At 38.6% G+C, this 23,645-nt stretch overlaps 1 protein-coding gene across 2 annotated transcripts in view; it reads right to left on the bottom strand.

The window, feature by feature from the left end:
- The window catches only part of LOC142144142 (CD109 antigen-like), a 78,913-nt gene extending 60,291 nt beyond the window's left edge, over positions 1–18,622 (bottom strand). For both annotated transcript variants that reach the window (XM_075202631.1, XM_075202632.1), the window contains exons 1-7: positions 18,507–18,622; positions 14,622–14,782; positions 12,479–12,507; positions 7,257–7,487; positions 5,229–5,354; positions 2,291–2,330; positions 1,657–1,744 (exon numbers count right to left, since the gene is read on the bottom strand). In XM_075202631.1, coding sequence (XP_075058732.1) covers positions 1,657–1,744; positions 2,291–2,330; positions 5,229–5,354; positions 7,257–7,487; positions 12,479–12,507; positions 14,622–14,782; positions 18,507–18,577 — 746 coding nt within the window. In that variant the 5' untranslated portion in view covers positions 18,578–18,622. The remainder of the gene's footprint in view (positions 1–1,656; positions 1,745–2,290; positions 2,331–5,228; positions 5,355–7,256; positions 7,488–12,478; positions 12,508–14,621; positions 14,783–18,506) is intronic.
- Positions 18,623–23,645: the final 5,023 nt, after the last annotated feature.

The following is a 23,645-nucleotide window of genomic DNA, read 5'->3' as shown; positions in this document are numbered from 1 at the left end:
GCGCCACCGCCAGCCCCAGGATATCTGAGAACCATGCCCTGCGAGGCCAATGAGAGAGAGATCCTTTGAGTCACAGTATAAAAGCTGAGGCCTAAGAAACGTATCTACTGTGCAAGATTGAGCAAGGACCTGGGTAGGCTCAGAAACCAGGTTGCGGTTCCAGGAACTGAATTGAGATCTGGATACAAGATAAGAGAAGCAAACGGAGCCTTCAGAAGGAGGTCATCCGCGATACTGTCAGCGAATCGCCTCCTATGGAGTGCGATTGCTGACCTGTTCCTCTAATAGATGCTCGTTGCCTAGGGGGGAACAAAGCCGGCCAGTCGGTCGGGGCGGGAGAAGAGGCTGTAATGATTTCACTCCCGCCTGACCTAATACATCTGGTAGCACGTCTGCCTGTTCCTGTTTATCTGGCAGTGAAAATTAAGGTCCCTTATTTGGTCATTTCTAGGGAATGAGAGACTGACGGCATTTGGTGCGAGGGGTAAGTGAGCTCTGCTGCTGCTCCCTCCTCCACAGAGATCAGAGTGAAGAATGCCATCAGGCTATTCACTCCTCTGGGTCTTAAGTTCAATCCCTGTGCTGCACCTGTGAAGGGAAAAAAATAAAAACATGAAACCTAAAACTAATAAAAGTATAGGCAGGAGCCTATACCTAAGTGACCTATCTTCCTAGGCACTTAAGTGAAACTGAGGTCTGTAAAGGAAGAGGAGGGGCATAGTAGGGGAGGAGTCTGGGGATCAAACATGTATGCTACGTGCCTAACTCCTAGTCCCACCTACTATACCCCAATGTCTTGCAGTGTCCCCCAATGGTAGGAAAGAGAAACAACCAATCAAACATATGCTTTTAGTGCCTTACTTGCACTAGACAGATACAAGCAAAATAATATGCATTATACATATAATACATATAGAAAATATGAAATTACATATATATCGTCCTTGGGAAAGGTCTAAACATTGCAGTGCTCTGCAAACAGGAACCTGTTCAAGTGCTACTGCGGTGTTGCAAATAGCTGTGCTTCAGTTTTTATTTTAAACAATATGTAATGTACCTTTGGCACAGGGTACTTTTATTCTGCAAGTGGTTCAGAGAAACTAATATGTTAGCCTTTGTTCATGGTAAGCCTAATTTAGCATGCTATTAGGTAATCAAAACACATTTAACATACAGTGTTTGTTTTTCATCTCCTCCCTGTTGATAAAGATTCTATCTTGTCAGCAAGTAAATTGTTGACTTAGAAACTTGCAGATTTCAAATCATGGACCAGGATTTTTAGCTTCAAGTAATTTAGGTAAAGCAGCTACTCTTCATGACAGTTTGTATGTTGTAATACTGTTGGATTTTTCTATAGTTAAGGAGACAGCAATCTTACATATAATGTTAATATGAGATAGATAATGGTGCTAGCAGTGCTTAATAATAAAATCACTTACCCTAATGTCTTTATTATTTAGCTATGCTCTAAGCTCTTATGATCAAGCATTTATTTGAAATGGTTTCCCCTGGTTGAAAGGGGAAAACATCCAAACTTGAACCAGGAGGCTATTAAGTGGCATGTCTACCCTCCACACAGAAAACATTTATACCAGAGCCCTGAGATACATAGACAGGCAGACATATAATTAGGTATTACTTCATCATATGACTTACTTCGCTGTGACTGTACCAGTAAGATTGAGCATCTTTGTGCTAATGTAAAACGAGGGAACATCCAGTGTTGCATAAAACTTTGGTGTAACTGGCAGGATAAACAGAAATGACACTTTTACATCTGTAAATTAAATCTGGCATAATAAATGTGATCATGTGATGCTAGTGTAATATACTCTAGAATGAGCACAATCCCCCACATTAACATCACTTGTGTACTATATAAAAGTAAAATATAAAGGTCATTGCCACAATTTAAAAAGTATCGCTTGAAAGAAATGTTAGTTTCTTTTGAAATATATGCTTTATGGCTCTACAATCACAATGATATTATTGGACATTCACAGGGGTAGATGCAATTGGCCAAATTACTCACAAGAGTAACGCGACCTGCACACTATTACTGTTAATACAGTAATTTTAACCCGGATTGCGGCTCGTGGCTCCCTGAGCTGCGAGCAAATATCAGCGTTGAAGTTACTGTACTAACGGTAATAATGTGCACTATTACCGTAGTAACAGTAATAGTTTAATAGGCAATTTTATCTGCCCCTTTGTGGCAAAATAATTAAATTATAAACTATTTTAATAAATATTGTAAATTATTTCACTATTAAAAAAATTAAACACGTACCATATTCAGCAACAGAGAAGTAAACAGCATTTACAGAGTTCTAAAAAAATATAAATGAAAGATTGAAGATAAACTATGGTTTAGTAACTGAACTGTCAAGGAAAGCACAGTTTAAACATATGGGGTTACATACATTTTCATGTACTTAAAATATAGAAACAATATTATTATTATTATCGTTTATTTGTAGGGCGCCACAAGGTTTCCGCAGCGCCGCACATAGTACAAACAGTAGACTATACAGTAGACTATACAGGGTAGAACAGTACAGAACAATAAACACACAGTACCAGTACTTCAGAATAGATCTATTCAGATCCTGATAACTCATGTAGAACCTGCATGTTATAACGAATCTTAAAACTTGTCAACGTGAATCCTTTTTTTACCAATGTGATCCTCTGCCCAAACTTTGGTGTAGACCAGTGTTGGCTAACCTGCGACACGCCAGGTGTTGTGAAACTACAAGTCCCATCATGCTTTGCCAATATATAGCAGCTTGTTGCTGGAAGGTTATGCTGGGACTTGTAGTTTCACAACACCTGGAGTGTCACAGGTTAGCCAACACTGGTGTAGACTGTACCGTGGCGAGAAAGGGTTAAATTATTGTGGCTCACAAAGCATGCCTTCAGTATAGTTTAGAATTATATGCTGCAGAAAGTAGTATATACTTAACTATTTATCACCATGCATATGGATGGGGCCCAATTTATACTCATTATGATAAAGTTTAGGGGTAATGTTGTGTTGAGGTAGGTGTAACTTTTGAGTGTGGTGATTACAGTTAATACCAAAAAAATGCAAAATCATGCAATTGGGTCTCAAAAACCCAAAGGCTAAATATACTGTAGTATTAACATCACTATACTGGAAACTACTGAGGTAGAAAGGGAGCTAGAAGTCACTATTTCAGGTAACTAATGTAGCAAAGCAATGAGAAGTCAGATGGTTGCATAGGGAGAGGAATCAGTAGCAGAAAGAAAGAAGTTATAATGCCACTATATAGGTCATTGGTACGGCCTCATCTAGAATACTGTGCTCAGTTCTGGAGGCCATATCTCCAGAAGGACAGAAATACGTTAGAGACTGTACAAAGAAGGGCAACTCAATGGTGAATGGCCTACAGCACAAACCTTACCAGAAAGACTAAAAGATCTTAATATGTATAGTTTGGAGCAGAGAAGGGAAAGGGGGACATGATAGAAACTTACAAATCTATCAAGGGTTTTAACAAGGTACAGGAGGGAAACATTCTTCAATGGAAGAGAAATATTATAACATTAGGACATGCACTGAAACTGGAGGGAAGTAGGAAATTTGAGGAAAAATGACTTCACAGAAGTAGATAAGTGGAACAGCCTCCCATCAGATGTGGTAGAGGCTAATACAGTAGAGCAATTTAAACATGCATTGGACAGACATAAGGATATCCTTACAAATAACTAAGGGCCAAATAGGTTTTGAGGTTACCATAGGTTACAAAATAGGCAGACTAGATGGGCCAAGCGGTTCTTATCTGCCATCAAATTCCAAGTTTCTATGTTACTCCCAATCAGATTGGTTTCTGATGTCTACTGTGGTCTGACGATGTTCTCCTAGCTCCTGCCAAAGCAGGCTTTATCATACAGACAACATGTTGTTGATGGACAGCCTGCATGTGTAAGGAGAGCATCGCCAGACCATGCCAGACATTGGTGGACCCACCACATCAGGTGGAATACCAGTCCCCAGGTAAGTAACATTGTGCGGTAAAGAGTAACTTATGGAATGCAACCCAAAACTGAGTTACCTGAGTTTAGCTTACATTGCATAAAGAGTAAGAATAGTTAGAAAGAGGTGCTCTAATAATTGAAACAAGAGAAATAGTAGTAGGTAATCAGTTTACTTCTACATTTTAAAATACCATTAAACCTAAAATGTATGTCAATGATTGCATTTTTTCTGATATTACTGTGAACAATGTCTCTCAGCAGCACATCAAGTCCAAAATTTGTTTTGCTGGAAAATCCACACAGCAGTAACCCCTCAGGAACTGCTGTCACATCAATGGAATATCAAATTGCTTCACATAGAATCACACTATGAAGTAGTGTGATATGAAGTAGTTCTTATATAAGAGACATTGTGGGCCTGATTCATTAAAAAGAGTAAATGTTGATACATTGCATATTCTGCTCATACCCAGAACAGGACCAGAAACCTGAGAATGCAGAAACCAATACCTAGAAGTCCAATTCACTTTGAGCGCAAATGACCCTTACAACAGACTACAATTTCAGGAGCAGAATGGGGAGGGGACTGGGCGTATGCATATAGTCAATGTTCAGTAAGGACCCACCAAGCTCAAGTGCACGCAGCAGATTCAAGCTTTGGGTATCTCAAAGGTACGTGATTTTCAGTAGTATCACTTGCACCAGCTACAGGTCAGGTGTAAGTGCCGATTACTAGTAATGGTGGCTGTGTATGCAGGCTAGAACATGTGTTTGCAATCAGAAGCAACTGTAAAAATGTACTTTATGTACAGTAGACATTAAGAACATTCGGATAAATGTATTTTATGCCAAAAAACAAATTCATGTTTTATCATTAATGAATATATTATTAATGACTATATTATTTCCAGGTGACATTCCAGATATGTATTGGACGTATTCTGCAGTGTCTTGTCTGTTAGAGCAGAGCAGAGCGGACCAAGACCTATATTCATCAACAGCCTTAACTTCAGATCCGTTCCTTGTGAATACGGAGGTGACATACTCATTGTAAGTGTATTTTAAAAAAAAATGCACATTATGTTTGTTTTGTATTTGTTAATGAATCAGAACCTGTAATTTTATGTTTAGTGATACTGTAGCAAGAATGACATGTACATACACATTAGTAACTTTTAAAACCCTGGGATAAACCTTCATCTATTATAGTGAGATCATCTACTTACATCAGATGTAGCTTGTATGTACCAGTCACCCAGCATAGGGTTATTACTCAGTAAGAACTGTGTTGAAACAACCCCCAAGTCTGACTTCATTTTCAGCCTCTGCTGTACAATATTATCCTTAGGATCCTATATTTATAAAAAAAGAAGACAGGATTAATGTTTCATAGGACTTGGGATATAATAGTCTTGCTTTTGCACAAATGTTTTGAGTTTAAAGATTGAGGCTGTGCAGGAAGAGAGTGTACATATGTGCACAAGGTTTATGGATTGTGTATTGGCACAGCTAATTTAGTGTATAATTTGCTCCTAATGTAAGTTGTAAACAAATTAGCTAATATTTAAATGATCAAAAAAATAGAGTTGCCTGGACAAAGATTGAGATAAACAATTCCTGAGCATGGGATCATAGATAATGTAACTAGGACAGATTTTTACGCCTGGAGACCCTCTGGAAGCTGTTTACACACCTAAATGTGGGCATGCCTTGCACCTATCTTACACATGGGTGTACTGAAAATGAATGAAAACAAGATTATAGCATAGATATATGAAACATTATTTAGAGCCCTTTAAAAAAGAAAAAACAAGCAATTAAACATCAGTACTCTGGTCATGTTGCTTTATATAGGCACAAGTAGGCAGTGGTTAGATATGACTTTGCATTTATAGGGTATAAGTCATAATACACAGGTTGGGCTAGCAAGCGTGCTGCAATCCCATCTCCTACTTGCCGAACATATTGGGCACACATACATATATTATTGGTGTGCATATAAATGTGCATTGAGGTTTAAAATAAAACAAAAATAAGACATTCACTTTTGCAATTGTCAACCAAAAAAGGTCATATGCATTTACAAAGCATCAATATTAACAATTGATACCTGCCCTAGATTGCACCAGGGGTATTAACTATCAGAGCTATGTGTCTCAAATATCAATAAATGTTATATTCACACATGACTCCAATTGAATCAGTGTTTTTCTTATCTTCCATGCTTTTCAATCTTCTTAAAAAATGGCTGCTGTATTGAACACCAAGGGCTAGATTTACTAAAGGGCAGTTTGATGAAACCGCCAGTTTTTGGCCATTTTTGCTGAAGTTTTGAAATTTACTAAAAGCCAAACCGCCATTAAAATAGTCAGAATTAACATTTTTAAAAACCACCAGTTTACAGATAGCCATCCCGATTTTAACAATGATTAACATACAAACAGCCGGATTTACTAAGCTGGAGTTTTCAAAACCGCTGCAGAACTGCCATCCAAACAGTCAAAACAAAAGAGGTGGCCATCCAGAACATAAGAGGAAACACTGTTGACATATAAATTATGGAGGCAGTAATTATTTAGTGATTAAGGGGAGAAACTAATTTATAACTAGCTTACGAGTGTACATTTTATTTTTCATTATATTATGGGGACAATATTATAGTATTATATTATGGGGCAAATGTGATTATATAATTATATTAACTGGGAAATACTATTTAATTGCCAATGGGTACAATAATTATTTATGATGCAGACATGTGGCACTACATAGTGCTCCATGATATAATAATACAATAATACTATCTCCTTAATGTAATGAAAAATAAAATGTGCTCACATAAGTCAATTATAAATTAATTGTGTCCATTAATCAATAAATAATGATTGCCCTCATAATTTATATGTGAATGATGCTTCCTCTTATGTTCTGAATGGCAAGATAGCTCCAACAGCATGTTTCAGCTATCAAGCCAATCAGAAGCTGGTATAGAGAAATCTGTCTTTTTCCTGAGGGTTTTGCTGGGGGCTTTGGCCAAACCACCTGCGGTTTATCTGTTTTCAATCTGCCATGAGTCACCAGGCTTTTTACATTGCAGACTCAAACCGCCCTATAATAAATGCGGCTGTTTGGAGCACTAACCGCCGGCGATGTGTGGCGGTTTAAAACCCCACCAAACACAATTCTTAGTAAATTTATCCCCAAGACTATATAAGAAAAAGACATAAGTCAAAAAATCAAGCAATAACACCTACCCTTATGATAAGGTCCACATCTCCCTTGTATGGCTTCAGGTCATGTCTGACAGAGATGACTCGGATTTTGACACTTTCTCCAGACCTGTACATAGTTTTGTCAGTTTGTATGAACATGGATATATTCTTCTTTTGCATGTACAGTTGAATTTTCTCAGAAAACACCAATGTATTTTGAGCAGATCCATTCACAACCAGTGTATAAGAATCAGATGAAGAGTCTGCTGGGATCTGCCGGAACAGGTAAGATTATATTCGGTGTGAAATTTCCAGCCAAAAATATAGCTCTACATCACAGTTAGTACTCATTAGGTCCTTCTGGGATTCTCCCCACACTTCCAAATACCCTAAATTGTTGCACTCATCAAGGTATATACAGTGCTGAGAAAGGCTATTGCTAATATTCTACTGCTATTGACAGGCTGGAGCTCACTAGTGCTGTGGTAACGACTGTGTCACGGGCACTAGGAGTTTTACCCAGAATTCACCAGGTGGAATTTCACTTTACCAGAGGCGCGGAGTCTAACACAGTGGCTGGTTTTCTCCAGGAACTCCCGCAAGGGAGTATGGTTTTAGCGGCTGCCACTGTGCAGGTCGTGGCCCTCTGGGAAGTGTGGTGAATATACGGAACTGTACAACTGAATAGGAAAGGAAATGTCAATGATATAAATGCAGAGTCTCTGAACAATGGAAACAATGGTAACACGGTAGACTGATGAGCAGTAATAAAAGGAGGAGAAAGTTCCAAAGGGCATTAGCACACAGGTAGCATACAGCAGACCAATATATAACAACTGGATAAAGTCTATGGAAGGACCAATCAATAATGCAGCAGGAGAGTCAGCGACTCGCAGCTATACTTCAGAGGCACTATAGGCTTTAGTCCTAATAACAGGTAACATGCAAAATAGTAGGGTAAGCTGCTCCTGACATATGTTCCCGCTGGTAAATGTAAAGACTTGTGCAGATGCTGGTATAATACTAGATAGCGTGGAGTGGTCTGCGGCTAGCAAGTTGTACCACTAATATGGAGAGAAGACTTGTTCGGGTGCAGGTATGTTACAAGGTAGCGTGAAGTGGTCTGCGGCTAGCAAGTTGTACCACTGATATGGAGAGAAGACTTGTCCAGGTGCAGGTATGTTATAAGGTAGCGTGAAGTGGTCTGCGGCTAGCAAGTTGTACCACTGATATGGAGAGACGACTTGTCCAGGTGCAGGTATGTTATCAGGTAGCGTAGAGTGGTCTGCGACTAGCAAGTTGTACCACTGATATGGAGAGATGACTTGTCCAGGTGCAGGTATGTGATCAGGTAGCGTAAAATGGTCTGCGACTAGCAAGTTGTACCACTGATATGGAGAGACGACTTGTCCAGGTGCAGGTATGTTATCAGGTAGCGTAGAGTGGTCTGCGACTAGCAAGTTGTACCACTGATATGGAGAGACGACTTGTCCAGGTGCAGGTATGTTATCAGGTAGCATAGAGTGGTCTGTGACTAGCAAGTTGTACCACTGATATGGAGAGACGACTTGTCCAGGTGCAGGTATGTTATCAGGTAGCATAGAGTGGTCTGTGACTAGCAAGTTGTACCACTGATATGGAGAAACGACTTGTCCAGGTGCAGGTATGTTATCAGGTAGCGTAGAGTGGTCTGCGACTAGCAAGTTGTACCACGATATGGAGAGAAGGCTTGTCCAGGTGCAGGTATGTAACAAGGTAGCGTGGAGTGGTCTGCGACTAGCAAGTTGTACCACGATATGGAGAGAAGGCTTGTCCAGGTGCAGGTATGTAACAAGGTAGCATGGAGTGGTCTGCGACTGGCAAGTTGTACCACGATATGGAGAGAAGGCTTGTCCAGGCGCAGGTATGTTCCACAGCAAACAGAGAGCACGAGTAGAAACCGGAAACACCTCTGAGTCATAAGGGAATGAGAACCAAAGAACAGGCAATGGTAATAGAGTAACAGGTGCCTTAAGTAGTGAGAGGTGATTGATTGACCAATGAGACTATGAGCAAGGTTTTAACAGTCCGTGGTTTCTGCACATGCGCAATCCTTAGTCAAGATGGCGGACAGCCGCGGCGCCAAACAGGCGCCGGCAAGAGAGAGAGAGAGACCCACGTCCCAAACCAGAGGCACCAACCGTCCGGTGAGTGACAGTACCCCCCCTTTTAAAGGTTTGCACAGAACACTTGGAACTGGGTTTGCCCGGATATTTGGTATAAAACTTTTTTAGAAGTGCTGGAGCATTAAGGTCATCCACACGGATCCAAGAGCGCTCCTTTGGACCCAAGCCTTTCCAATGCCCAAAAAAACGAAGAGCTCCTCTAGAAATTTTAGAATCAAGTATATGAGTAATCTCAAACTCCTCCTCTTGTTGAACTTGAACTGGGCGAGGTGCTGAAGAAGGAACAGAGAATCGGTTGATGATAAGAGGCTTGAGTAATGAAATGTGGAAATAGTTGGAGATACGAAGATTCTTAGGCAATAACAGCTTAAAACAAACAGGATTTATCACCTGAATGATTTTATATGGACCAATAAAACGTGGAGGTAACTTCATAGAAGGAACCTTCAGGCGAATATTCTTGGTAGAGAGCCATACACGATCTCCAATTTTGAGTGCTGGAATTGCTCGCCTTTTGTTATTGGCAAAGAATTTATATCTTGAAGATGCCTTCTTCAGAGAGGATTTAACCTGAGCCCAAATGGATTTAATCTTTTGACATTATACATTAACAGCAGGAACATGGGTGGGAGGGAGGGAAGGAAATTCTGGGAGAGACGGATGGTGACCGTATACCACAAAGAATGGTGTTTTAGAAGATGATTCATGATACATGTTATTATGGGCAAATTCAGCCCATGGAAGCAAGTATACCCAATTGTCCTGATTGGCTGAAGAAAAAATTCTAATGTAAGTCTTTAGGTCTTGGTTGACTCTCTTGGTCTGTCCATTCGATTGAGGATGGTATGAGGATGATAATGACAATCGAATACCTAAGGTCTTGCAAAGGGCTCGCCAAAATCTGGAGACAAACTGTACTCCTCTATCCGAAACAATTTCAGACGGACATCCATGAAGTCGAAATATTTCTTTGATAAAATGATCAGCCAATGTAGAGGAAGAAGGTAACCCTATCAAAGGGACGAAATGAGCCATCTTAGAGAATCTATCGACTACCACCCAAATGGTATTACATTTTTTGCTGAGAGGAAGATCAGTAACAAAATCCATACTTATATGGGTCCATGGTTTGGAAGGAATAGGTAGTGGTTGAAGTAATCCCGCCGGTGTTCTACAGGAAGACTTAAATTGGGAACAAACATCACAAGCGGCCACAAACTCCTTGACATCTTTCCTAATAGATGGCCACCAGTAACTCCGAGAGAGAATCTCTAATGTTTTTCGTACTCCAGAATGCCCAGCAAAACGAGAGGAATGATACCATGACTGAATCTTCTTTCGAATAAGTGGTGGCACAAAGGTTTTTTCAAACGGTAGAACATTGGTGGAAGAAGCAGCTAAACTCACACATTTAGGATCAAGTATAGGACGATCAAAACAATCTTCAATATCGGAGGAAGGAGCAACCGCCCGAGACAATGCATCTGCTTTTTTATTCTTGGAAGCAGGTTTGAAGGTTATAATTAAATCAAAACGAGAGAAAAAAAGTGACCATCTTGCTTGTTGGGGGTTCATACATTGAGCTGACTGCAGATAGAGAAGATTTTTGTGGTCAGTAAATATAGTCACGGGGTGACGAGCACCCTCCAGCAGGTATCTCCATTCCTCCAAAGCCACTTTAATGGCCAATAGCTCCTTATCCTCGATAGTATAATTCTTCTCAGCAGGTAATAGACTTTGAGAATAAAAAGCACAAGGATGGAATTTCTTTTGTACCGATCTCTGAGATAGAATGGCCCCTAGTCCAACATTAGAGGCATCCACCTCCAGGAAGAATGGAAGAGTCACATCAGGTTGCCGAAGAATAGGAGCAGTTGAGAACTCCTTCTGGAGGAACTGAAATGCTTGAAGAGCCTCAGGAGGCCATTGCTTGGTATTAGCACCCTTATGGATAAGAGCCACTATAGAAGAGACAATGGAAGAAAATCCTTGAATGAAACGTCGATAATAGTTAGCAAATCCTAAAAAGCGTTGAATAGCTCTGAGTGTAGTTAGCTGGGACCAATGTAAAACTGCATTAACTTTCTCCGGATCCATTTCTAGGCCTACTCCAGACACAATATATCCTAAGAAAGGAATCTGGGATAATTCAAAGGAACCAAACTGAGAAAGTGATATGAGACCAAGAGGTGCAAGTCCAGTCAGTCGTGAATTGTACTATGAAAATACATGTGCACCATGGATGCCACACAAACCAGACAAGGTTTCAATAGTGATGTGGGTGGAGCACAATTACTTCTTCTCCGGGTGCTCCGATTTCCTCCTACAGTCCAAAACCATACTGGTAGATTAAATGGATTCTGACTGAATGGACACACACGTGTGCTTGTGTGTATGTGTTTGTTTGCGTGTTTGTGTGGAATTTAAGCTCCAAAGAGGGGAATCGCATGTGAGATTTTACACTGGCATCCAGAGGCTTGTTGACTTACCACTGCAAATAATATGCCGTATTTATAATAATAGCCGTATTTATCTGATTAGTAAAAGACCCTAACAGCTGGTACTAACCGTTTGCAAATATTTACTTGACACAATGATTTACAGAAACCCTGGCATAAGGAGTTGTTAGAAGGCAATTACATCATTGGTGTAACATGGTAAGAAAAGAGTTGAAAAACCCAGGTACATATTAAAAGTAGCAGCAACTAAATAACTGGATAACTACTGCACTAATTCAGTAAAACTGATTAAACCACATATTGAGGCTTTCAGCAGTTATAACATGTACAATATAACCTGACGTATCTGCAGTTTGTGTTCCATGGCTGACAAAGTGTTCTCATGAAATCAATGCAGGAATATTGCAATAAACAACACACAGCTCATGATAAGAGTATAAAATAAAAATCTGTGAACGACATTATTATTAACAATGCAGCTTTATAGCTTAATTTATGTGAACAAATAGCTTTGGCGAAGTTATTTTTTGGCATAATGAATGAATGCACCTGCTGCACAGTATCACTTTTTCATTCTGTTGTTTAAAAGTTACTTGGTAATAGTGATGGTAAAGTATGATGTATTAGATAATGAACTTACTGCTGGAACAGTGAGAATTCCAATCAAATCTGAAAAATAATTTAAAAATATGTTATAATTTGAAAAAAACTTTCTTTGTGGAAGTCATATACATTAAACAGTATTTGCAGGGTTTAAACAGTTTGGTAATAGCAGCTTTTTGTAAATGCAATACTTGAATGGTCTTCACATTGGTGCCAATTCTGGTGCTTGCTTTTAGGTAAAATGCAATTGGAGCATGTAATTAATTTATTGGTTTGTACATGCCCTCTTGCTATTTTCCCTAAATACATTGACTTATCCTCCTGCTTGCTTCATATGTCGTTCTTTCATCAAGCAGAGATATTTATTTTTGTCACTATGGCAACAGCTGTTCTCTGGACACATTTAAATACAATGCAGTGATCAGAACAGAACTGTGTTGTGTCCATGGGCAAAATAAATATACAGCTATCCGTGATTATATAAATACATTGCAGAAAAACACAGAAAGAAGCCAAAAAAGCAATGTATTTAGTTCAAGCTGTGGGAAGTCATGAGGGATCCTCGATATTAAAACCATCTTAAACATTCATTTCATCCCAAGTAAAACTAAATTGCCAAGGAACATAGCAGTGTTTGCAGAGATGATTCCCAGACACAGGCTCCAGGGCTGGAGAATGCAAAATGCTATACCATAGCTTTGACTCCTGAACCGCATGTATTGAGTGCAGTATTCCTCTCTTTTGAGTGGTGTCACACTAAAGCTGGGTACACACTACAGATTTTCACCCGATTATCGTGCCAATCACATGATGAATGACTGTTAGGTCCAATATCACATTAGTGTGTACGCTCCCACGATCATATAATTTAGCTTCATATATCGAACTAAAGCACATTGTATAGTTTGGTTTGATTTTATAAACGGACTAAAAATCACTATGAAACTATGGAATGATGTTGGGCAAATTCTGCAGTGTGTACGCACTCACGGCCAGCAGTGTAGACAGATCTCTATAGAGTTTACAGAGTCACGATCTTTTCAGCAGATGGTTATGACAGATGAAGAGCAGAGATCTGAAGATAAATTGTGTACAATCGTGAAAGTGTGTACACATGAATCCGCATGCTTTTCGCGACTTTCAGTCGTTGGTAAAATCGTGAAAGATATCTCATCAGGAGAAATTTTCTGTCGTGTGTACTCAGCTTAACGCTTTTCACTTTATGCTTAATGGGCAGTATGTGAACTCTCCAAATCTAAACCATTCCTGGAGACACAGTAGTTTACCAGTGACTGTTATTGAATTAACCTGGGTTCAGTTATTTAATTCATGTAAATGTATTATTTATATCAATTAATTAATTTAGCCGAGGTAAATTTAGTGAGAAAAGTTCTTTGTTCAGGAGGTGACAAATTTGTCACGGATGAGATCGGTCAGCTTTCCCTCTCTATGACGCTGTGTGTAATGAGTCATGCATGAAAAAGCACAAGTTATATTGAACTATATTCTGGTTCGAACTCCCAGATGTGCTCTTATTCTGGCAGGACATAACTAGGGATTTTGTATTTGCATTTGTCTTTTGATTTCAGTATATGTTTGATGTCAAAGTAACAATAACGTTCTCGGCATAAGTGCAAAGTTTTTTCCACTTATCTTCAAACTGAGCACATTCATTTCCAGTGCATGGTATAATTCTTATAGTGGTAATATATTCTCCTATTTCTATGTGTATCTGTGGAAGCTTCCAGTATGTTAATTATAGGTATTATAGGTTTGTACTTCACCGTATTGTTTTTTTTTATAGTACCTATTTTTTCAGCCATGTAATAATTGAGCGCCTCCTTTTTCTATTTTTAAACACTCCCATGTTACAAAGTTAATAAGCAACAAGTAATAAAGCTATTAAATGGCATTTCTTCCAAAGAATGTAATTTTGTCGTAATGGCAGGAACTTTTATTTTAAATTATTTTTGTTTTGTTTTTCCCATTATTTTATTTTGCTATTCTGTGTATGGAGAGATATTTGATTATTGGACAATAAAGGAGACATCACTTACCACTTGGAGTAAATAGTTTTATTTTTAAACATTATGAACACCTAGAAGGTAGGATAACAACACACAATAACACTTTACATTTTATATAGCAAGTTAACAAGACAATATATATATTACACTCACCATTATAGAACACTTTGCTTGCATTTACTAAAAGCCTGCTTTTATCCATAATCCCTGCAGTCACAGTAATGTCAGCATAATTGTCTCCGAACCAGTGAACAGCCAGTGATGTATTAGTACCATAGATAGTGTTACCAGATGTTGTAATGTAATACGATGGACTGCAAAACAATTTCAATTGTGGTTTTATTTTAGATACTTTGCAGTGTAAAAAAAAATAATCCACCAAAAATTAATTGGACTTTGCTCTATCATTTTGAATTTTCACAAATATCTTACACTTAGGGGTAAATGTATCAAGCTGCTAGTGGGAACCAAGCAGATTCTAATTATCTTTTCCTATGTACTTATCTTACCACCATTATTTTTATGTGCATACGTATTTACTTAATTTTATTTAATGTTATTTAATTTTATTTAATTTTGTGTAAGGAATGCTGGGAACAGTTTAGTCGCTCCTTACATATGCTATATTTTGTTTCCTCTTTATACAGCTACCTGGAAGTTGGACAATTCTGCAAGGTGTCTGACAACTTTAAGGGCTTACATAGCTGTTTACACATATCTGGGCCTGAGTCATTAAGGAAAGATAGGCAAAAAAAGGAGTAAATGTTCTCCAGGACAAACCATGTTACAATGCAAGGGGTGCAAATCAGTTTATTATTTTTGCACATAAGTTAAATAATGGCTGTTTTTTCATCTAGCACACAAATACTTGATAGCTTTATTTTTAAACATTTCTTAGATCAGTTGATCTAGGAAATGCCATACCCCAACTATAAATCTGTCCCCACATTTTAAATTTACCTCCCCCTCCAAGGCATCATGGTTTTGCCCAGGTGCAAAGTTACTCCTATTTTATGCCTTGCTCTCCTTAATAACTCAGGCCCATTTATGTCTTGGTTCAAAACAATACATAAGATGAAAAAGCAGTGAAGACAGAGAAGAGTTTTATTACAAATATTGTGAAAAATAGGAATTGACACAACGCACACCTGTCTTCTACAACAGAGTATGGATCTCAGTCACCAATGGATTGTTCCTCCCATAACTTGAATGAATTTGTACATCTATCCCGCCTTAAAAAACAGTGACACTTTGATCAGCTAGGAAAGGTTTAAAGATGAGTGAGCGGTTTCGTGCCACAAAGGGCATCATTTAATTTGTTGTGAGGACCTCACAATTATCATGATGACATCCACTTTCCTCTGAAGACCTTTCCTTGTTGATCACAGTGGATAAGATCAGCATTCATGGCAGGTTTTAATTGTGCATCTCACTATATGCAAATCCCTACAGAGTATCATTGAGTAGAAAGAATTAATTCTACTCTATCTGAAAGGAGGGAGGTTCATGATATTTTGTTGTATTAAGGGTCTGGTATAATGAGCTGGACTGTGTTTCTCCTGGTTTGATGAGCAGTAGAAGTGGCTATGTAGCCCTTTGTGATTGGGCAAGGTGACCTGAGTTCAGTAAGGGCAATTGTCTATCTCTGTAGCGGTTCATGTTCCCATAAGTATTAAGCAATTTATCTGTAGTTAAGAACCTGCTTTCTTGAGTTAAGGATGTCCTTTCCATGATACAGAATAGAATCTCTAGAACATAAGAGCTAAGATACTCAGTGACTCTAGGCCCTATCTGACAAAATTATGGATTGCTTCGTTCTAGCTCCACAATAAAGTTAAGATCCACATCTTCTTATTGCTACACCTGAAGCCTACTAAGCAGCATTGAAGATTTCAGTAACCTCACTGTGACATGGACCACACCCATCTAAACTGAACAAAGGAAGTTACAATATGCAAAAAAACAAACAAACAAAAGACTGGGTTGGTGACTGTGGTTGTCCAATAGCGGTGATTTATGTGGTATAAATGTATCCACTAGTACACATATAGTGATACACATTATGGGTATCACAATATAAATAAACATAATAATAATAATAGGTACAAGTAACATATCCTCCCCAATTGTAAAATCCAGAGTCCGCAGTTTAAAAAAGGTTTGCACTGATTTTCAGTATCAAATTGGTCCCTATAGTGACACTTTGCTGCATGTTTCAACAATCTATATTACTTTGTAATTCCAATTTTGACTCAATTTTTTTTGTTTTAATTGTATACTACTTTATTTTATTGTAGTACAGAAACATATAAAAGTATAAGATCAAGAATATAAAGAAGCCCATTTTAGCTCATGAAATTAAGTATGTTTGTATAATTAATTAGAAAACAGTGCAATATAATTGATTAGTTTAGTTTTGGAGGGAGTTATTTATGAAAATGATCATTTAACTTTTTTGAAACCATAGGCAATGTTTTTAGACAAAATAAATATTGTGTATTGGTTCATATTTCATTCACAGAGGATTGCTCTGCATTTCCAATCAATGTCGACATTTCTTTTTCAACGTAAAGAAGCATCATGTTTTGTGGGTCTGTTCGGTGCAGTGACAGAAACTCTTTGTGAAACTCAATGGTTCACTTTTATCTCCTGACTCTTGGGGTAAATGTACTAAACTTCGGTTTTGTCATATCACAGATTTTCAGCAATTTTGACAGCCATATTTAAAATGGTAATTTTAATAAAAATCGAAACCCTTGGACTTTTTACCGGGATTTTTAAGTATTCTCATCAACTACTACAGACATATTCGCCAATGTTGACAATAGCTTACAGGAATTTCTTAAATGAAAATTAAATGTGTCACTTGTCAAAATAATCATCAGTATCAACATATGTTTCTAACAAAATTAGCCCCATCACTAAAAAGCTATTTCTGAAGCCAATTTGACCACACAAGTAGTGGACAAAACTGCTCAGGTTCATTCATTAGGCAAATCAATCTAAACCACTGCAAAGCTGCATAACAGGATATTTTATGTACTACTATTGGTCTGTGATTACAATAACATGCCTATAAAGTAATTGATTTCTATGATCAGGCTCTCTGAATTATGTGACCATTGTTCATGTGATCATTTTGGGCCCACACATGGCTATTATGGGCAACTTTGGTCAGACAAAATTGCTATGTAAGTAGCTAGCAATACATCATCATCATCATTTAGTTATATAGAGCCACTAATTCCGCAGCGCTGTACAGAGAACTCATTCACATCAGTCCCTGCCCCATTGGAACGTACAGTCTAAATTCCCTAATATAGAAACACACTCACACAGACAGACAGAGAGGGAGAGACTAGGGTCAATTTTGATAGCAACCAAATAACCTACCAGTATGTTTTTGGAGTGTGGGAGGAAACCGGAGCACCCGGAGGAAACCCACGCAAACACGGGGAGAACATACAAACTCCACACAGATAAGGCCATGGTCGGGAATTGAACTCATGACCCCAGTGCTGTAAGGCAGAAGTGCTAGCCACTGTGCTGCCCAGCACATGCGCACCACTTAAGCCACTAATGGTTAATCTATACTGTAATATAATCACCAGTAGAACACGTAGGCATCACACTGTGACGACAAGAAAGAGCATTCATTTCAGCTAGGTAGAGAGAGAGTATTTTCACCACATTCCCATAGTCTCGACAGTAAATAAGCATAATCTACACATTCTACATATATATATCAGACAGGCATTACATCTATATCCTATTGATAAAGAGTCTATATATAACAATGTCATCAACACACTATCCACAAAGGCTCCTAAAGTTTTTCATTTTCTCATATTGTATTTTAAACAGAGAGTTTAGTATTTCTGACATGAAGGCTGATTCACCTAAATGTCTTCTTCCCCTTTGTGGTTGGCTATGGTGACATCATTTTTCAGCCATTAAAGTCAATTAAACTTTAATCAACTAGGTCTCTGCTCAAAACTACCTAGGTTAAAAAGGCAACCACAGATGTTGTACACTTACCTGGCATCACAGGTGACCAGAAATAAGAAGAAGACAGTGTGTCCCAGAAGGGGACACATTAATAGGTTCATCCTGGCTCTTCCTCTGAGGTGACAAAGTGTTTGGCCTCTAGACACAACAAGAGAATGAAGTATTTTTCATTACTACTGCATTTTAAGACTGTCTTTGTGAGAAACCCAACCCTAGAGAACCTGACACTGTTATTACACACCTTGCTAACAAGGCAGTACAAAGACACAGGGAAAACCCCTTTTATGATGTACTCACTATTGCTTAAATTCTGCTTGTTGCAAAATAAGGCATCCCAACATCTTGGGAAATACAAGTATTTATTTAATTTACATTCACTATCTTTCACATATAGTATCCTAAGCATTATGGATTACAATTTTATAAACAATGAAACAATAGGGAAGAGACTAGTTGTATCAGTTGTTGTGTGTTTGAAAATGTTAATAAGGTTCATTCTTGTCAACATATACAGATACGTACTTTATAATTTACAATTGTTTTGAAAGTAAGTAAAGTAGTCTGGAGTTAAAATAAATACATTCGTCATCACTTATAAATAATAATTTATATTATGCATATAACGTGCAAATTGTCATGTTTGTTGACTGATCAATATGTATAATGCGTAAAGTCAAATATGGCATTATATTCTAATATTGAAAATTTAAGTTATAATAGGCAATTACTTTTTTATTAAGCAGATTTGAATTTTATTTTCTATAACTATTCAATTAAATAGTCAACATAAACACATTGAGATCCCCATATGTGTATTTATCAAACTCATGAAATATTTAGGATTTAATGGAATTATATGACTAATTAGTTACAATAAATTCTAATTTTTCTAATGTATACCTCATACATTAAGTTATATATTAACCAAAACAGTGACAAATTTCATTAAATGCACATATTTAAATGTTACCACTAACTTTGTTACTTTCTGTTATAACTTGCTAATTTTTCTATGGGGATTAGGGGCTATAGAGGAGGTGGAGGTCAGCCTAGGGGAGAAGTTTAATGTTTTGCAGAAGTGCTGAGTTTCAATTGTTCTCCATGGATAGATCGTTTTAATCTATTGGCTTGTACATGTCCTGCTGAAACTTTTACTACATTGCTTTATCTTTCCAGCTTAAAGTTTACAAATATATATACAAATACTTTATTAGGGTCATGTTTATCATTAGGATTAGTCCAGTTATGAAAGTCATGGGTGTAGTTACACTGCCTGGAAGGTTCAGTCCAGCCTACAAGGAGGCAGAGCAACAAGCAATTGTTCCTCTGTATTACGGCCAGAGAGCATTGCAAGCAAATGTCTTAGATATTGAGATACTTTCATATGGTTGTGGAACTCACGCAATATCTTCATAATTTACACAAGGGGAAAAAGTGTCTCATATGTTATGTGGCCCTTTTCTCCCAAGTATGTGGTCTTGGTGGCTGTGCCACCTCCTCGTAGCTTCAGGTTTCTCCAGGCTAGATTAGTCTCTCTTATCCTAATGCTCTGTGGGTTGGATGGGTGAAAAGGGACACTTGCTTTGGGCATGTAAACTCTCATTCCCGCTCTCTACACTATACTCCTTGTCAGTTCCCTTGATGTCACTACATCAGGTCAGTTTCAACTTAATTTTAATGTCCCGTTTCCCTTTCACTAGGCATGGGGTATCATACAATCTACAGGTACCTGGGCTCTATCATTATGCTCAAGCTCCCTGGCTTCAGAGTCTTACCTACTAAATGGTTTGACTAGATAATCTTGGGCTTGGTGCTCTATCAGTCCCAGCATGCAATAAGTACAGTCAGTACATTAATGCTGATGTGACTCATGACTGTTTGTGTAGTGTGTAAATTATGAAAATCTGTACTTTGTATGGTCTCCAAAAAAGAGTACACCTACTCCTTATGCAGACTTGATACTTGAGCCTCCTTATAGACCGAATGTGCTAAGACAGACTGAGTACAGGAGGGGCTTGTTCCCATAATTGCGGACTGAAGTAGACCTGCACCGAGATATAAGCACTTTGCCGTACCATGAGAGCTGGTGCACTAACTAGCAGCTTGAGACTGGCTGATTGCAGATTCAACTCTGAAGCTGATGCTTTCTTTATTGATTGTGCATTTATTAAAGGATTTTATGGGCATATTTTAAAATTACTATATTTGCTCCTTTCATTCATAAGCGAGACAGAAGGTTATATCTGCCTTTTCTGTAGAGGTTTTTTTAATTTAAGTTAAACGTAATCATCATCAACATTTATTTGTATGCGCTACGATGCCTGAAATAATCATTTAGATATACTTGAAAACAGAATACATAATAACAGCAACAATAGGACAATTGAGCAGAAAAATAAATGCACTGATGCAATTAACAGAACAAATTGCATAGCATACAGAAACAAATCAGCAAGCGACCTGACTGAGACAGGCATTTCAAGCACGATGGAGAATGACCACATACAAGACATAGGGTAGAGGGAGGGGGAGGAGAGACAATACAAACAAAGGGGGCATTAAGCTAATGAGCCCAGGCAAGTAGCAGAGGAGCTGGAGGATAAACAGAATGTTGCAGGGGGGTGAGTTGAGGTGATGCTAGGGTAAATTGCAGAGAATAGGCATATTGGGCAGAGAGGATGAGGAAGAAGGGGAGAGGGAAGGTAAGATAGGATAGGAGGGAGAAGAGGATGAAGGGGCAGTGTGGAGAGACATGGAAAGCAGTCAATGTAATGCGGGTAGAAGTACAGATGAAACACAAAGTAGACATAATGCAGAACCAGAATGAACACAGTGCTGAAGGTGAATGTGGGCCTGAGGACGGGAGCACTGTTCTGTAGTAGACTAATCAGGAAGGGGTTGGCCTCTGGATCAGAACTGGCAGAATGGGAGGCTGGGCCACCAGGGCCCGGTTTGGCTGCCTTCACGGAATTTGAAGTGCCAGAGCCATCAGGCCTTGTGCATTTTCCACCAGTTTTCGGGGTCCCCGGATTTATGGACAGTAGAGACAGTTCACATTCGACTGGCCTAGGATGGAGCAGCATCCTCGATTTAACTGAGGTGTTAAGTCAGTGTCCGTGGATTATTGGATTATTGCAGAGTCAGATTACCCTGTGAATCTAAGATTGTAGTTGGGTGACAGGGATGTTCTGGCTTTATGGCCAGCTAGCAGAACCAGAGCCCTCAATTACTCCCCCCATAGTTGGTCCTGGACCAATAATCGCCCCCTTAGCCATGGTGAGAATCCCAGTGAGTGGAACAGTTAAAAAGTTTTGGGGTAATGCACAGCATGGATCCACCATATTTGTCCTGTCCCACCTCTCCCTCTTCCCCTACACCTTGAAACCTCCCTTAAGCTCCACACCATACCTCGTTTTTTGCATGTGACATCAGCTTAACCAATATCAATATCAATATGCTGCATGGCCCCTCCCACAGCACTTTCTCCTTTAACTGAAAGAACAAGCGTTCCAACAGTGAGTTCAAGCCATGCATTTTAGATTAGATTCCTGCCACCATGATGGTCTGGGACATATATATATATGGAATGGGCCAGTATATGACATGCCATATTAGCACCTTTAAGTGACTGGTGACTGGTCATTTTGCTATATATTTATATTTATTTTATTTATACTTTGGATGCATTATAGTAGTGGGCAACAGGTGCGTTAAGAATTAACCAAGTGCCCCAAACCACATACAATCATTGGTGGACATGGGGTAGAGAATATACATTTGAGGAAAGGGGCCTGTCTGACACAACTGGTGTACAGTAGCAGACAGACTACTGTCAGTCAACTAAGACTTTAGGACTAATGTAGGACTAATGTGGGCTAGGTGGTTAGCACTTCTGCCTCTCAGTACTGGGGTCATGAGTTCAATTCCCAACCATGGCCTTATCTGTGAGAAGTTTGTATGTTCTCCCTGTGTTTGCGTGGGTTTCCTCCGCGGTGGTTTCCTCCCACAAAACATACTAATAGGTTAATTGGCTGCTATCAAATTGACCCTAGTCTCTCTGAGTGTGTTAAGAAACTTAGACTGTAAGCTCCAATTGGGGCAGGGACTGATGTGAATGAGTTCTCTGTACAGCGTTGCAGAATTAGTGGCTCTATATAAATAAATGGTGATGATGATGGTAATGTGGAGCCATACAAGCAGAGCCGTAACTTAAAATTCTAGTGCCTGGGGCGAGAATGTCAAATGCCGCCCCCCTAGCTCTCAATTTTAACCAAATTAACCTAAATTATTCCTAAACTGCACCCCCCTTCAGCGTTGCGCCCTGGGCGGTCGCCCCTATCGCACAGCCCTAGTTACGGCCCTGCATACAAGACATATAAAAGTTTCAATATTTCAAACCTTGTCAAAGGTGTAATAGCAACACCTGATGACCCCACCAGCTTCCACTATCATCAATATAAGACAAGAAAGTGTGGTTGCATTGGGCTATGGCAAAAAAAAAAAAACACTGTACGTGAGATTGGAAACATTTTGCTTTTTATAATGATACGAGGGTAATATATAGTGAATCTATATGAGTCAACAGCTCCATTTAGTATAGGTGTGTTTTTATGCTATGTTTATGTACGTATTGTAATGTTTAAATGCCACAGAATATTGCAAAAATGATGCCAATCACCTGCATCCCTTGATAATAGCAGATTACTCTTCTGCAAATTGCCTTTTGCCTCAAGACAATGCTTCTTTTCCACACGTTTAAGAAATGGTCTCAGGAACACGACACAGAATGATCTATATGCAATATTCTCAAAGAGTATTTCTATGGATAATTGCACAGATCAAAAGATAAAATTGTTAGGTTTTCACTTCCTGGAATGTGAAACCAATTTGTGCAGATGAGAAATTAATTGATATATGTGTTTCATCATTATATATTTATCAATATTTGTTGAAAATATTCAAGGTATATGATATTTTTTGTGTTTTAATTACTGGTAATTTCATCGTGCTTTCTGCATATTGCTTTCTAGAAAACATTAATCACCGTGATATGTTCTTCATTTTGTGCTGTGAGAAGCCACATGTACATGGGTGTGTAGGAAGTGAAACAGTGGCATGTTTTGGTTATTTGTGTGGTATTTACTTAACTAGATATTATACACTTCTATT

The sequence above is a fragment of the Mixophyes fleayi genome, chromosome 3, assembly GCF_038048845.1.
Source record: "Mixophyes fleayi isolate aMixFle1 chromosome 3, aMixFle1.hap1, whole genome shotgun sequence".
Lineage (NCBI taxonomy): Eukaryota > Metazoa > Chordata > Amphibia > Anura > Limnodynastidae > Mixophyes > Mixophyes fleayi.
Note: the sequence above shows the minus strand (reverse complement) of the source record. Positions and strands in the feature narration are given on the sequence as shown.